Source organism: Cyanistes caeruleus, chromosome 7 (assembly GCF_971803275.1).
Source record: "Cyanistes caeruleus chromosome 7, bCyaCae1.hap1.1, whole genome shotgun sequence".
In the NCBI taxonomy this organism is placed as follows: domain Eukaryota; kingdom Metazoa; phylum Chordata; class Aves; order Passeriformes; family Paridae; genus Cyanistes; species Cyanistes caeruleus.
This window is the reverse complement of record NC_141707.1, coordinates 34,335,246-34,351,400: the sequence shown is the minus strand read 5'-3', so window position 1 is coordinate 34,351,400 and position 16,155 is coordinate 34,335,246. Positions and strand designations below refer to the sequence as shown.

The 16,155-nt window shown below is 39.2% G+C and overlaps 1 protein-coding gene across 15 annotated transcripts in view; it reads left to right on the top strand.

Moving 5' to 3' along the window:
* NCKAP5 (NCK associated protein 5) overlaps window positions 1-16,155 on the top strand; it is a 453,280-nt gene that overhangs the window by 386,775 nt on the left and 50,350 nt on the right. For 8 of the 15 annotated variants that reach the window (XR_015289528.1, XM_086898605.1, XM_086898604.1 and 5 more), the window contains 4 exons: window positions 3,385-3,489; window positions 6,921-7,109; window positions 7,575-11,419; window positions 12,116-12,293. Coding sequence is in view for 13 of the 15 variants with exons in the window: in XM_086898605.1 (XP_086754731.1) it covers window positions 3,385-3,489; window positions 6,921-7,109; window positions 7,575-11,419; window positions 12,116-12,293 (4,317 nt within the window). In the remaining 2 variants the exon portion in view is untranslated. The remainder of the gene's footprint in view (window positions 1-3,384; window positions 3,490-6,920; window positions 7,110-7,574; window positions 11,420-12,115; window positions 12,294-16,155) is intronic. The other 7 variants (XR_015289529.1, XM_086898613.1, XM_086898610.1 and 4 more) reach the window with 1 other exon arrangement.

The following is a 16,155-nucleotide window of genomic DNA, read 5'->3' as shown; positions in this document are numbered from 1 at the left end:
GGTTGATGGATTGGTTATCTGCCTGCCAGATAATTGTATTTCCAATTGCACTTGATATAATAGGTTTCTACCTAAATTATCAATTACTTTGTTTTTATTTTTCATGTGGGTTGCAGGAGTTAATCTTGGCATTGAACCACAAAGGGCACTGCCTTTTCTGCATCAATCTCACAGCTGAAGGAGGAACTTTGCTGCTGTTGGTCACGAGCATCTGCAGAGAAGTCCCCTCTCTTCTGTCCTGGCCTCTCAGCAACCACTTTCTGGACAGACATGGGTCCAGTCAAACTGAGATGTAACAAACTTTTTAGTCCACACCTGCCCTGTAGTACCCAGTACAGGGTAATTTCCAAGGAAGCTGGCCTAGTCCATGCTGTATCCAGTTCCATATGGATTTTCAGGTCTGCAGCCCAGTGATTCTGATCCTTTCCTGTTTCCAGAGGGGTCCAGGTGCTCTCCAGCACCTCTAAATATTGCTCATTTTCCTCTTATCATTAAACAGGGCATCAACAAATGGGACAAATAACTTGGATTTATAGCTGTAACTCCTCAGTTTCATATTTAAGTATTCATTTAAAGTGATGTGATCTCTTCTGTGCAAGCCAATCTGTGCAGTGGCCTTCCTTTTGTTGCTTTGTGTCATGATAGCATCAAGAGTGATCTTAATACTCTACAATTTTCAAGGCAGCAGTAGCTCCTTGATCTAGTTATGTGACTGTCATCTGAAAATAACCATAAAGGACACAGTACATTTTGTGTATCTGAGAAGAAATCAGAATGAAGATACAAAGTTAGCACAATCTGTTACTTGATTTTAAATGCATCATTAATGAGTTTTCTTAACAAATACCAGAGTTTTCCCCATTCTTTAATTAGTCAATGGAGGAGGAAAAAGAAAAATAAATGAAAGAGAAACATTTTTCCTTATGCTTTTCTTTTGTAATTGGATGACTTGCTTGAGTGCTGTGTGATTATATTTAATTAATGACCTCAAACTTTATTATGCTGTTTGTTAATGCTAGTCATTGTGCTGACCACCTCTGTTAGTTTATTTGCATATGTGTGGGGAAGAATATTCCCAATGTGATGATCTCATTTGATACAGAAATATAATCACATTATACATCTTGAGAGCAACTTTCCTTCCTTGTTAATCATTTTAGTTTGCCCATTTGCCTTTGGTACTGCAGTTTTACAGAGTCACTGAGTTCAGCAGTGGCAAAGGTGTCTCAAACACAACGTGACCCCAGTTCAGCCCAGCCCCTCTGGTCACTGAGCCTCTGGGAAGGACCCCCAGAACCCTGAGCTGCTTCCAGCTGGGCTATGATTGATCACTGCTCAGAAACAGTTTCTCATTTCTGCCTGCTCTGGCTGGGCTGATCTCTGTTCTTATGTCTGACACAGACTCTGTATTATGTAACACTAAATTTCATTGGAGTACATTGTAGGGGAATATTTTGTTTGCCTTATTGAAATGTTTATATGTTCCTATTTAAATAATAAAATGGGAAAGTGGACAAATGGGAAGACAGTACTACAACTGTAAAATTCCTTTAGCACTATTTCTAGGATCTTTTTTTTTTCTGGGAAAATACATTTTCACCTATAAATATTCATCCATCTCAGATGTTCCCAATCATCATCTCCAACGTGCAGATCTGACTATTGTAACTTCCACTAAAATATCTCAGGTGACTGGTTTCCCTGGAGAAAGTAATTAATTTGTCTGCAAGCCATTTGTTCATAGCACTAGTGAGTCTTGGTTCTGAAAACAATGGAATTCTCTGGTGGGTCAGTGATGCAGCTGCAATCATTGTCAAGAAGAACAAATGTACAAAGTCAGTAAATCTGTGACTTTGGGCAGGCATTTTACCTGGAGTTTAGATCTTTAACAAGCACCTGACAGTAGTACTAGTGGTAGCACTTTGAAAGGTGCATGCTGAATAACCAGGCATCACTGATGTTAAAAACACATAGCCTAACTGGATGTAGTTAATATTTATAATGAAAAGTATCCTGGATACTGGGTGCTTGCAGCATTTTAATCTATCCAACAATATATTGGATAATACATATTTATACCGAATATTGATCATTGGCAATATTTTCCACAATCTCTCTGCAACAAACAGTAACTCCTTAATAAACTTGGAAGAATAAGTAACTCTTGAGAAATTACTCCCAAATTCATAATTAGAAGTTTTCAAAAAATTCCCTAGATTGTCTGGAATATCTTAAGCAGAGCATGAAGATAACAGAGGCTGTAGGAATTATCTTGCTTTGCTCTCTTTCGGAAGGACAGGGTGATGGGGCACTCACGCAGCCTTGACAAATCTCATGGTTTGCATCCCTCACAGAGTCCACTGACAAAGCTCCTGGCAGGGTCTGCACCATTTGTTCCTCCAAGCTGAGGGAGGTAGATGTGGTCTCTTAGGTTGCAAGCCTGGAGAATTAATGGGAAAGTGAAAATAACGTGATCCAAAGTTCTTTTTTCTTGGGTTTTGTTTTTTTAGTCCATTTTCACTGATTTCAGTGGGCCATGAGTCAGACCCATACTCCCTGTTACATGGTGTGTTGGCCCAGGACTAATAAGACTGCAAATATTTTTTCCTTTGAAGTCATTGGCTGAGGCATTCACATAAATCATGGATTTTATTGAAACTGCAATTAAACCAAACCAGGCTTAATGCAGAGTGAAAGCCCCAGAATTAGTGTACAGGTGAACACAGAGGGAAAGGCACAAGCTTAGGCATCCTTCCAAGCAAAACTGAGAACTGTGTATGTAATCGAAGAGCATGTGAATATTAATGCACAAAATCCTCTGAGTCCCCAGTTCCCTGATGCAATTATTTTCTATTCACATTAATTGTTCCTAACAGATGACATTAATGACTTTGAGTTAAAATGTGTGCAGAGGAGGCCTTCAGCAGATCAATGCTGGTTAAAAATAGGGTCACTTTTGCAATCATTCATGCAAGGTGTAACAGCTCGTAAATAAAACAACATTAACATGTTGATTGATTTATAAATGTTAATTTTGTAGTTCATTTTTATGCTTTTTTCCTGAAACCTGTCAAACTCTGTGGATAATGGTGGGACTCACGTTCATTTGTTATTGTTGTGTGTGGAGTAATGATAAGTTGCAAAGCAGTGACTAGAAGAAAAAGTAGAGTTCGTTTTGGATGAAGAATGATCTGTCCTCCAGACAGGAAGTCTTGGACAAAGTAAGCACAAAGAGCAACATTTCAAATTAGAACAAATCTTCTTTTACCTCAGGCTCTTCATTTCCCTTGAAATTTAACAGCAGAGTTTGGAATTTTAAAAATGCTGATCTTCTGAATATCTGACAAATGCTTATGCTTTGCTTCTTCCCTTCTGCCCCCCCAGAAACTCCATACACGCATCTTGGACCTCTCATCTGGGGATTTGCTTTCAGAAGTAGAACGAAACCGAAGCCTGGTGCAAGCTCGAAGTGCTGATGTTCAGATGCTGGTGAGTGTTTGTGCTGCCCTTGTTCCCCTCATTTGGAACCTCCTTTTCTCCTCTGAAGTCTGGTGTCAGGGAAGAGCCATAAAGCTGATCTCTGAATTGAAACACTGTTGAGGCAGATAACAATGCTTTTACTTCCTTCTGTTCTCTGAAATTCAATATTGTGTCCTCGGTTGATATAGTGAGCAGATAGTGTCACTGTGTGCAAAAAAAGCGTAAATCTTAGCAATGTCCCCGGTACACCTTTTTGGGTATTGATTACATCTCAGAATCTCTGAGAAATGGTCAAGGAGCTTTTTATTAAAGCCCATGCCCCGTATTATTCATCCTACTTTTATGATATATTATGTATGAACTTTTAAAAATTCATGGGCTCTGCATTTTTTTTCCAGAGGGAGTGAGCTTTGTGCTTATTTGGCAAAACGTTCGCCAGCGTGGCTTTCATGTTTCATTGTCAAAGAGAAAAGTAGCTTAAAAAACAAAAATCACATACAGGGAAACAAAGAGTACAAGAACAGAACATTGAACCTTCTTGTGCTTTTGATCTTGAAGTATAGTAGTGTCAACAAAAATGTAATCTCCCTTATAATACCTACTTTAATGAAAAGACATTGTTTCAAAGGTTCACAAAAATGCTAACAACCTTTTGCATTATATTTAATTAAGCCTTCAGGTTAAGTTGCTCTAATATAGAGTTTTGTGTCTTTAATGGTCTGATTATTTCAATTTTCTCTGATTTCTAGTGAAAATTCCATTTTTAAACTGTAATACTACATTCAGGCCTTTTTACTCTAATTTCATTAAATGTAATGCCTAAAGAGTCATGATTACAAAAAATTAAATTTTCACCATGTCAGTTAATAGGCCCATATGCAAGTTAAATGTATTTAATTAATGCATCATAAACATGCTATTCAAAGTACTTTCTTGAATAATTTACAGAATAAAGGCAAATTGAAGGGGAAAACTCCACTCTCTTAAGTGACCTGAACACAATCTAGAAATTGAGTAGATACCCTACTTCATAATCTGGAGTGACATTATATTTTTTGCACATTTTCTCCTCTCTTAAAGATGATTACAGTAGTACAGTGTTCTTTTGCTTTGCTTAGATAGCTCCATTTTTCCCCATTGCTGAAACTGTGGGACCAAATGCCTTTCTCCTCTCTTAGGTGCAAAGGAAACAAAGTGAGAGGATGGAGGGGCTCTCAGACTAGCTGAAGGTGACAGGAAGGCCATACTTGTCACTGTGCTGTGATCTCTTTCCTCCTGCCTGAGATTCTTAAAGGAGAGGATTTACAGGTGTCCTTCCCATGAATGCTGTGATGGCTGGGGCACAGCCCAGGATAAAGGGCAGAATTCCACATGAAGTGTTTTCCCAATGCCAGAGCCAAAATGCAGAGGAATAGCCAGAGCAAGCAGCTGCTGCAGCTGGCCTCTGTGCCTCCCCAGGAGGTCTGAGGGCAGGGGATCTCCCAGGGGAACCACAGTGCCAGAAATAAACTCATTTGTCTCAACAAAGCAAGAAAATCCACCTCAGAGGCAAAAACACAGGCATCAGCCTGCCTGTGGTGCTGCAAGACGTATTCTTCCCAGAGCCACTGGATTTAAAGGCTGTTCCTCCTGCATCCATTTGACTTCCTAGGAGAGCATGTACCAATAATTCCCAGAGGTGAAATGTGCTCTTGGTGCCTCTAAATGATTTTCCCATTCACAGGTTTTGCCTGTGACGAAGAATAATGATTTGCCCTGTAGTTAAGTTTGTCAAAACCAGAACATTATGATGTCAGTTGAGCGATGAACAGCTGTACTGATGAACTCCTCAGCAGTAAAAATTCTGCTCTCTCCCATTCAGCTAAAAAAGGTTCAACCCCAGTAGTAATAAATGGGAGGAACATGGGGGAATAAATGGAAGAAGTTAGAAGGCAAACAAACATGTCAGTGAATGAGAAGTGCCTACAAACAGTGCTGTTCCAAAGATTTCCATGAAGAAGATGTGTCTGGGGCATACGCAGCCTTGATAACTTTTTTATGGATTTAATAACTTTAGATTTCTTGTTTCTTCCTAAGTATAAATTCTTAATTTAAGCAACATTAATTTGAAGTATATCTACATACAAAAATCGGCAAATATTGTTTCTGTTTGCCTTAATGAAATCCAAAAGGGAGGTTTATGAAATGAAGGCACAGAATCGTAGATCCACTTTGGATGGAAAAGACCTTTATGATTAAGATCATTAAATCCAGCCTTTCACCCACTACTGGGTGGAAAGGTCCCTTGAGATCACTGAGTCCAGCCATTAATCCAGCAGTGTCAATCTCACCACTAAACCATGTCCCCAGGTGCCACATCTACACAGCTTTTAAATCCCCCCAGGGATGGTGACTCAGACACTTCCCTGCTCCGTAGCTTAACTCTTTTAGTGAAGGAATTTTTCCTAATATCTGATCTAAATGTCCCCTGGCACAACTTGAGGCTTTTTCCTCTTCTCCTATCAGTTTCTACCTGAGAGAAGAGACTGACCTCCACCTCATTACAACCTCTTTTCATGTAGTCATGTCTGGTGTTCCTGGTAATTAAAATGATGTCTGATTCTGTAAGGAAACCGGAGAAGAATGCAAGCACTTAACACTAAAGAAGTTCCAATGCTGTTAGGCTCAAAGTATTAGTTTGAAAACAAATTAAAGGCATCCTAGCTACTCCTACAGAGGTTTAATATTTTACCTAAAGTGCTATCTACTCTTCATTACTCTCTTCCTCAAAGCTGGCACTTAGTCACAGTCAGCTGAAATTGCATTTGGAAAGGGGTGATAACTACACAAGTACTAAAGGCAGCCATAAAGTGTCAATAAATTGCATAAGCAAGAGGCTTCAGCTGTCTGCGAGCGACACAAAGATGGATTGTCCTACGTCAGAGAGTTTCTTAGACAAAGCTTTGAACTAGATAGGAAACCAAAATTAGACTGTAATGGAGAGATTCCATTCTCAGTGGACATTCTGCTCAGGACACTAAATTAATTTACCTTGTCCAGGCTGTGCAGCCTCATCTGTTACATTGTGGGGCTATAATGCAGTTGTCAAGATGTACTTGTATTCTTATAACTTTGTTTTCTGTATCTTACTGGCGCACGCTGCTTATGTATGAAGCATAATTCAAATAGACTCAGAATAATCTTTGCCATAAGAAGAGCAGAATACTAGTCCAAGAATAAAGAAGAAAACATTGAGGATTGTGGATTTTTTTTCCCCCCTGACAAATGAAATTGCTAGCAATTTTAAATTTAGTTCTCTGTATTGAATTCACCAGACGCTAAATTGCATGAGAGGAAGGCGTAAGTGGCTTACTTGCTTTTTCTTTGCCATTCTTAATCAAGGGGAATTTAAATGATCATTTTCTACCCATAAGATATTTCAATTTCTTCTCATATTTCAGGAATGCCAGCAGAATGTGAAATCCAGCATACCTGTCTTGAAATGCCAGAGTCAATTAAATATGACAGGCTCTAGCCGCCTGTATCCTCGGAGCAGCTGCAGTAGCAGTGAACTCTCCCTCTCAAGTGCTTGCAGTGAATATTCCAGTGGTTCCTCCTACACTTGGAATGATGGAAAGACAAGCAAAAGGGTAAATCAAATTAATTTTCTTCATGTATTACTTGAAGTTGATCTGAAATAAGATTAATTGAAAAGCTGCCTGCTTCAGAAGTTTTTTTTACTTTTCTCTTTTGTATTGAAACACTTGTCACTAAACTTTTACCACCCCCTTTAATTTTTTTAGCGATTCCTTTATCACTCCAGCTTACTTATAGTCTCCTCATTTGTTCAGACATTTATTCTGCCTTTCATAGTCCAAACTGCTCTTCTTCTTTATCTTAATCCTTCCATTCATATTGTTTCTCCTACAGGTTTTTAATGCACTGCAGCCTTCACACCACTGTGAAATCCTTTATTAAAAAAGGACTTTGCTATAAATAGCAAAGAATGGATTGGAATGCCCTTATGCAACTCCTCTATCTCTTTACCAAAATGGTAACACTTTTATTGACAGCACTTGTGAGTAACACAAGTGATTTTTATTTTCTTTTGACAGTCATCCGTGAGATGGGATAAAAGAATAAGCATTGGTTCTTCACTCCCAAGCAACCTCTCAAGTCCTGCAGATGATCTACCTCCAACTCGTATCAAGGAAAACCATATCTTAGAAGGGCTGAAAAAATTGCAGGAGAAAAAAATATTACTTGAACCACCTTCAGTAATATCAAAATGGGGCTACAAAGATTGCATGAACTCCAATGAAGGAATATATTCCCCTGGAATTAAGTGTGGTGGCCATAATGAACAGACTCATTGTAAGCCAATGGAAATGGGAAGTATTTGCATTGAGCACAACAAAACTTTCTCTTATGATTCAGATTCACATGATGATGCAGATGATGACTCTTCATCCTTACTGTTGCTGCAGGAAGTTCCAAGCAAAGACTGCAGGACCTATTGTAACAAGTTAACTCACAGCATTTCTGACAGTCTCTTTGACTGGGATCCTAATAGGAAACATTTGCCAGAAAGAAGTTCATTTTTTAATTCAAAGGAAAGACCTGAGAAATTGACTAGTTTTGTCAGTGGATTTCAGGAAGAAGTAAAATCATGCACCAGAGAAAAGCTGCCTGAGTTACAGTTAAATCAAGGCCATTCTAATAGGGGCTGGAAGGACTTTAATTTTCAGCTTTCAGACACTGATGACAATGAAGTCTTGGATGAATTGCATATAGAAAGCAGTGATGAGAGAAGTCCCTCAGATTTATTAGCAACTCCCTTTCCTGAGAAGTACACAAAGACCTCTGACTTGCTCAAAGTCACGGAGAATTCTGAGTTTGTATCTACTGATAAAGAAGAGAACCAGATATCTGTTCACTCAGACATTAGGCCGAAGACATGTAATTTCATTAAACAACAAAAGGTTATAAAAAAGACCTCTTCTGAAGAGTGCATTACAGTAATATATGATGCTAAGGATGGTGAGCCGATTGAATTCAGCTCACATCAAACTGGAGTTGTCACCGTAACAAGAAATGAGATTTCAATCAACCAGCCACAAACGACATCCAGTGCAGAATACACTGAACTTATACCTCAGGGAAGAACTGATTTGCAGCCAGGACCCAATGCTAGAAACTACAGTGCTTTAGAAAGACAGGAAGATGAAACTGGGAAAAATACTCTTGAAGATAACACAGGGAATAAAAATACAGGTGTCCCCCTGACCTGTGGTGAATCTTCACGCTGCGGAAGAGTGACACAACAAAATACTTCACGACAAAAACTGGTGAAGCCAGTGTATGATGCATCATACAAGGCCAATTCAAGCTCCACTGTGCATGCAGGAGTCACTCAGAAGCCAAATGTAACTAAAATACCCAGCAGAGGTAAATTTTCTCCCCAAAAAACTGTGATGACTGAGAGTGGGGAGGCACCTGTAGCTCTGTCGGTGGGCCCCACAGCCCTTGAGAAATCACCTGCTCTGCCACCTGTAAAGCTTTCAAGATTCAAAAAGGCTCAAAGCCCACCTCGTCATTTTGATTCAAAAGTCGAGTTTCAGGTTCCAAAGCCCCCTGCCCACCCCCTGCCTGATTTGAAACGTCCTGGCAGAGGAGATGGGTCAAAGTATCCAAAGAGTCAGAGTTCAGCATCACCACTGTTGCCTCAGCACCTTATGGAGCCCAGCAGCTATGGGGAACCTCCAACCAGAGACTTTCATTGTGGTTTAGCTACTGTAGAAGCCCGGTCTCCATCCCCACCCCTTCCTCCAGGCAGGTCAACATCCTTGTTGATTCGGCCTAATTATGCTAATTCTCCACCCCTAGGTGTAAAGTTAGGAGGAGCTGGTCCCACTGAAACAGCAAAAAATGTATTGAAATCATCTCCATTAAAAGGAACTGTGAACTCTGGCTTTCATAATCAATCTAGTCATGAAATGCAAGCAAAAAATACATCTTCTGGGGCCAAAATTGAATTATCTTACCTTCAAGAAAATGCAGAAGGAATTATGCAAAATAAATGCACATCTCAGCAATCCAACAGTGCATGCCAAGGACTTTCCAAAGCTTCCACAAAGCAAGTCTGCCCAAAAAACCCTAATCAGGCGGGTCACCACAGGAATCATGAGTATTCCAGCACAGATTTTCAAACAGCCAGGTCCTTTTCTCTAGGCTGTCCGTCACTGGAAACAACTCCTTCACAAGACATATATTCCAGCAAAAACAATACTTCCAGTGACAGTGGGTTGGATCAGCTACAAGAGACGCCAAACATTCTGCCCACAATTCCTCAATGTCATACGACGAGCACAAGTGAGCCTTTGCTATCTCAGGTAAACAATTTCCCATCGACGCTGTTTCATGCCGGTGATGCTGCACACACCTCTCAAAACTCTAACGAGAGGGGAATGAAAACCCGTCTCCCTGTAGGACTGAAGTTATTTGTCAAATCTCCCCAGCTCCTCCGCAAGAGCTCGACAGTACCAGGGAAGCAGGAAAAAGACAGTATAAATGCAGCTTCCAAAAGTAATGTGAGTCCCAGGAAGTACAAGCAAAGTGAGTCTGTGTGTGTAACCACCAAAGGTGCAACGGGCACGGAATTAAAGGACTCCAAGTCTGATACTGAAGTTAAAAATAATTGTGCTGTGGAATTTAGTATGGATGCAGCATCAGCTCATTCACACGAAAGCTGCAACTTGGTGGTAGACAGAGGAGATGGATTAGAAAACAAATTTGTTAAGAGGTCTGTTTCTTCTAGCAACAAGTCACACTTGAAGCCAGCTCTGGGCATGAACGGAGCGAAAGCTCGTAGTCAGAGTTTCAGCGTTCACACGGGGGAGAAGCCATCTGCCCCTGTGACAGAAGGTCTTGGGAAAGTACGGACTCAGATTATTACAAACACTTCTGACAGAGGGAATTCTCTAACAAGGCAGAACTCAGCCATGGAAGGGCTTCAAATCAAGGCTACTCCTGGGACAGCAGTGGCACCAGAGGCTCTTTTATGTTCTACTAAACCCACAGAAAATCCTTATCCTAGACAAGGCTCTCTTGGAAATATGAGTAGTTGCAATAGCCAGCATGGAAGCCCAAGCAAATTACCCTTCAGATCATCTCCAAAAGTAGACCAGTTTCACGGCACTTCAAAGTGTGATGGAAGCAAACTGTTTTCTCAGAAAGATGCACGCAGTCTATCTGTGCAGAGTGAGAAAAGCACTGAAAGCTTTAAGCATGAAGCTCTAGGTAAAAAAAGTGTTCTGTCAGTAGAATTGGAGTCAGAAGCCTCAGCTACTGTATCTTCCAAACAAATTTTGTCATTCCAAAGCTTTGATGGAGTACAGTGTCCTCATAAACCGGAAGCAACAAAGTCACGAAGACAGCAAATGTCTTTAAAATTAGCAGAAACCTCTGAGAAGGTTAATGATCTGTTGAGTTCACCATCTCTGCAACCTACAATAGAGGAGAAAGTCATGTTATGCATTCAAGAAAATGTGCAAAAGGGTCAGGGACAAACCAAATCCCCCATTGTGGAGACTAAACAAAAGACTGGGCCTTCCATAGCCAGCTGGTTTGGCTTCCGGAAGAGTAAGCTCCCAGCACTGAGTAGCAGGAAGACTGATGTTCCTAAAACTAAGGTGGAAAAAAAGGACACAAAAGTTTCAGGATTTGGAATTAAGCAGGCAAAATTAGAGAGAAGAAAAGAAAAGAAGAAAACTGAACAACACTGTGAAATGGAAAATGAGATTAAGAGGAAAACAGAGGACGGTGACATTTTAGCCATGGAGAGCAAAATTATGAAACCTTCCCAAGAGCCTCCTGGTGAGATTGAGTGTGCACAAGTCAGAGGTTCTACCACAGCTGCCTATTCACCAAAAGACAGCTTTATGAGAGAGCTTCTAAACAGGTAAAACTCCAGAACACAGGTTGGGGTGTGTTGATGTCCATGTAGCTTTACAGATGTGAAGTTCAATTAATGTTCTTTTCGTGCTAAGGATGCACAGTAGCAAACAGGTACTCAGTTGGGACTTTAATCTCTACAGGAAAAAAAACAAACAACAAAACATTAATGATGAGATGATAATTGTGTTCATGTTACTTTGTTAACCAAACCATTGGTCTTTGAAATTAAAGATAGGCGAGTTACATCCAAGCTGATAATTTAAATTATTCCAGAAATCAAGAATCTAGGCAGATGGTGTGTAAAGATAGAGGGTAATTAGGCACATGTTTCAATGTATTCCATCTTCCTGTACTATAACCAGAAAACACATATTTGGTAACTTGTCAGAATTAATTACCTTTCCAGCTATCACAACCTTTGGTCACAGAAGAACTTCGCAATTGGTGTATTGTGTTTTCACATTTGCCCCACAGCAGTCCCAAATATAATATAAATCATCACACGTGAAAGGCTAAATTGATATACTACCTGAAATTGCAAGTGACAGGTTTGATCAAGGCTAGTTAGAAACATTTATCACTCAAAGGTCTAGAGACAGAAAGATACAGAGAGGTTACTTTAAACATTAAAGGAATGGGAAAGTAGAGTGATTGAAGAAGGGCAATGCAATTTATCAGAGGAATCACTCTCTACCTGCAGAGTTGATAAGAAAGCAGCTCAGCAGACAGAAAGTGGATCAAATAATGTTTCCTACAGGAGTGTGTCGAAGGGCAGCTCCCAGGGCTCCTCTCTTCACGGCAACTCTATCAGCTCTCAAGGAAACCACAGGAAAAACAGCAACACAAAAGCTGATATGGAAATGCAGAATCAGACCCTGGTAAGTGCTGCAGTACATGAAAACATTATTATCTTCTTTTTAACTTCTGAATGTGTTTCTTATTGCCATTGCAGGCAAACAGGATAATAACTGTTTATATATAAGATAGATCTTATGTAGCTAGAGGATTGTGAATTAATACAAAAGTTGGCAGCTTAGCTATAGGCCACATTATACAGATAGTCATGAAGATTCTACTGCTTCTGCTAGCAATTCAATTCTACTGAAGATACATGCACAATGATGCTATAATCATACTGTAGTAGAGTGAAATAATAGGACTATTTTCTTTTTTATTTTTTTCCCCCTTTCCCTGAAAATTGCATACCAGTATTGAACGTTCCTCCTAACATTGCAGAAGTCATTAAGCCAAAAAAGTGCACTGCTGATGTAGAAAAGGCAAATTATTTGACCACATCTGGAAATATTTGTCACTTAAGAGGGAATGTTCAAAAGCAAAAGCATACATTGGATCTGTGTCTCACTTTGTGCCATTAAAAATCTCCCTGTTAATGGCCTGTAGTTAGTTTTGTACTTCAGTAAGGTATTAACTGTACCTGATAATTTAATTTACTCAGAAGAGGAATGTTGTAATGTAGAAGAAAAAATATTCTGTTTTCTGTTAGCTGCTGGAGTCTGGTTCTGGACTAACTTTAGTGCATTGAGAAGTGTTCACACAGAATCTAAGATTGTAACCTAAAGTCAGGCTGGAGGGGTGCCCTTCCTGGTGAAATTTCTTTAATTAACCTTAGAATTTAATGAGCAATGTCTTGCCTAGCAGGGGCCTTTCCCATGATGTTTTAAAGTCCAGCAGAAGAACAGAATAATTTAACCCTATAACATTCTTGCTTCATTCCTGAGATAGCTGTCTTATCCATATTATTATGATTATTATTAACCATAACCACAATTGTAACAAACAGCCTGGAAACTTGTGCCAAATGTAATCCTTACTCTGAAGCTGAGGCTGTTACTTTTGTTGTTCTGATAGAACTGAGTTACTGAAACGCAGCACATACAACAATTTCATCTGGGAGAATCTGAACCACAAATTCTTTGGGAACATTGCAAAAAGCTTTGTAATGGGAACTGAAAAAACTCTTATGTTGAGGATGCTTGAGGTCGAGGCATTCCATACCTAGTTTCAAATTCAGGCAAATCTTTTTCTTTTTTTTTTTTTAACTTTAATACAGACATCTTCACTGAGAACATCTGCAAGGTCATTTATTTTAAAACTTACAGGGAACATATGCAAAATGAATGTGTTTGAAAACTTTCCTCCTGACTCCTCTGGTATCATCTCTTTGAAAATGTAGATGTCTCCTGCATTATAAAACCACAAATTATAAGCATATCTAAGGCTGTCCTTGTAGTGTCACTGAAAGGAAAGAGAGAGAATGAAAGTCTGGAAATGTGCAATATGCAGGAAATTCAATCCAACTGATCTAGAACTCAGATAGCAAAGCAGAGCCCCTTATCAGAGCCACTCAGTTTAACTATGCCCCATTTAATATGGTCCTGACAGCTTAGGGTATATCTTCACTGTACAGAAGTACGGAAAACTCTACACATTGCTTCTACAAATTCTTTCTAACTTATTATTTTCTAATGCTTCAATAATTTGCTGTGCTTTTTGTCTGTCAATTTGTGAAGTCTTTGTAAATGCTGCAATAATAGTGTTTTAAGTATATCTTAAAGAAACACACTTCGCTTTATGAGGGAACCACAAAGATTGTCCTTAATGTACATAAATAATGGAGAAATGCTAATTATACTATTTAGTTTTTAATGACATGTTAATCATGGTGAAAAGGCATTACTTCTGCTACACCATACACTCTTTTCTTAACAGGGAAACAAAATATTTTTGTATGGTTTTTGAAGATTAAGTTACATTTCTGTTTCATTTTTTTGAGTTTCTTACTGTGTTTTCTGTGGCACTTAATTCCTGAAAGAAATATCTAGTGCCAAAAGACTGATGACATCTAGAATAATGAGATTTAAAATGTGCTTACAGTTATTAATGCTAAGTTATGAAAGAGATATACCTTAAGATTCCTCAATATGTGGTATTTCATCTTGTCCTCCAAACTTCTAAAAGAAGAGTCTTTAAATTCAAAGTTCATGAATCTTATTACTATCATTTCCAGTTATTCTTTGGTGTCTGCTTACTTTGAAGCTATATTGCAAAGAGCTGGGAGATAGCTGTGACTGAAAACAGACACATGCAGTAGAATGGCCTGTTGTGCATTTTTTTTTTTCTCATAAAAAGACAAAATTAATGCTTTTGGAGAAAACAGCATAAATCTTTTGAAAAGCCCTAGACCAGGAAGATTTCTTTTCTTTTCTGAACAATGCAAAGTGCACTCAGTCATACCGTTCAGTACAGAAGCTGCTTTGTTTCCAAACTGCTTATCAGATATATACTGCTGCTTTAAATCCTGGCCAGAACAGTTTCTAACATTAATTTTCTAGCAAGATTTTTTCCTTTAAAAGCTATTTAATTTTTGATGATTAAATCACTTTTCTTATGATGTGCCAGGTAAAGGCTTGAGGCACTATTACACCATAACATATGCACCGATTACCTCTGATTTCTGTTCATGCAAAGAATGTTATTGCTGGTCTTCCACTGAATTTATGGAAAAAGCAATGTTCCACCAGTGGTGGCCTTGTGCATTCACCTTCAGAGGGATACACTTCCCGTTAGTGTTCATCAAAAAAGCACTTTGCTCTAAAGGCCAGCCAGCAGAAATACATAACACTTTAGCCAACACCAAGGATATTCCACGTTCTCCAGTACTTTTTCGTGTCCTTGGCTGGAGCTTAAGGTGAGATACAATCATTTTTGTGCTGCTCTGCTTCATTTCATCCTTGTGATTTTATTGCAGCCCTGTGTGATTTAGAACAGCCACGGGCTTCACTTTGTGAGGTAGAAATGTGGCAGCAAACCCAAGACACCAGGAGTTTTGTGTGGCACTCTGTGTGTGCAGTCTGTGTGTTTGGGGAACACCCAGGGATCTATTGCAATATTGTGAAATGTCACAGCAGCACTTGGCCATGCACCCTGCAAATGTGAGAAACTGTTCCACCTGGAACTGGATTCCAAATGAGCACTTGCCTCCTCATTTTCCATAGCCTGAAGAGAGGCATTTCCTAGGAAGGAAAAGATGTAATCAAACCCCTAGGATTAAGAGATGCTGAATGCACTTTTAGAAATGTAGAGAGCAAGTTTTTGGTGTTGTACTTAGGCTGCTCACAGGAGGTCAACAGGGCTACTTGTTTAACCCAGCAAGTAGGATTTACACTGTGATCAAAGATATGTTGTGCAAATGATGATAAATTCCAATTGTTTAGGTTACAAAATTTGCTCTCATTATTGTGACCATTCTGTATGCAGTTAAAACAGCAGAGAGTGATTAGCAAATAATTTAAGATCCCTGAGATATTGAAAGCAATTTTTTTCTGTGGTGCTGCCTTTCTTCCTCTCATCACCCTGGAAGTATCTTTATTCCTGTGTGATTTATATAGCATGGCAGAAAAATATGTCCTTGAAACTGAATTGTGGCCACTGATGGCACGTGGTGGAGGGGGATTTCACTGTGTGCTAGGGAGGGACTCAGATTATCTGTACACCTGGGAAATAGGAGTGCAGAATAACAGAGCAAAGATACATCTGAAAAAACCCATAATATCTGAAGGATTAGAATTACACAAACTTGAATACCACGTACAGGCTCTTAGAGTGCACTGTGTTCTTAAATGAATTTTTTTCTCTCAGTCTAGCTAATAAATGCTTTTGAACAGAGGTGGAAATAAAAATGCCACAGTTCAGTGTTTGCAAGCTAAACTAAAGAGATAC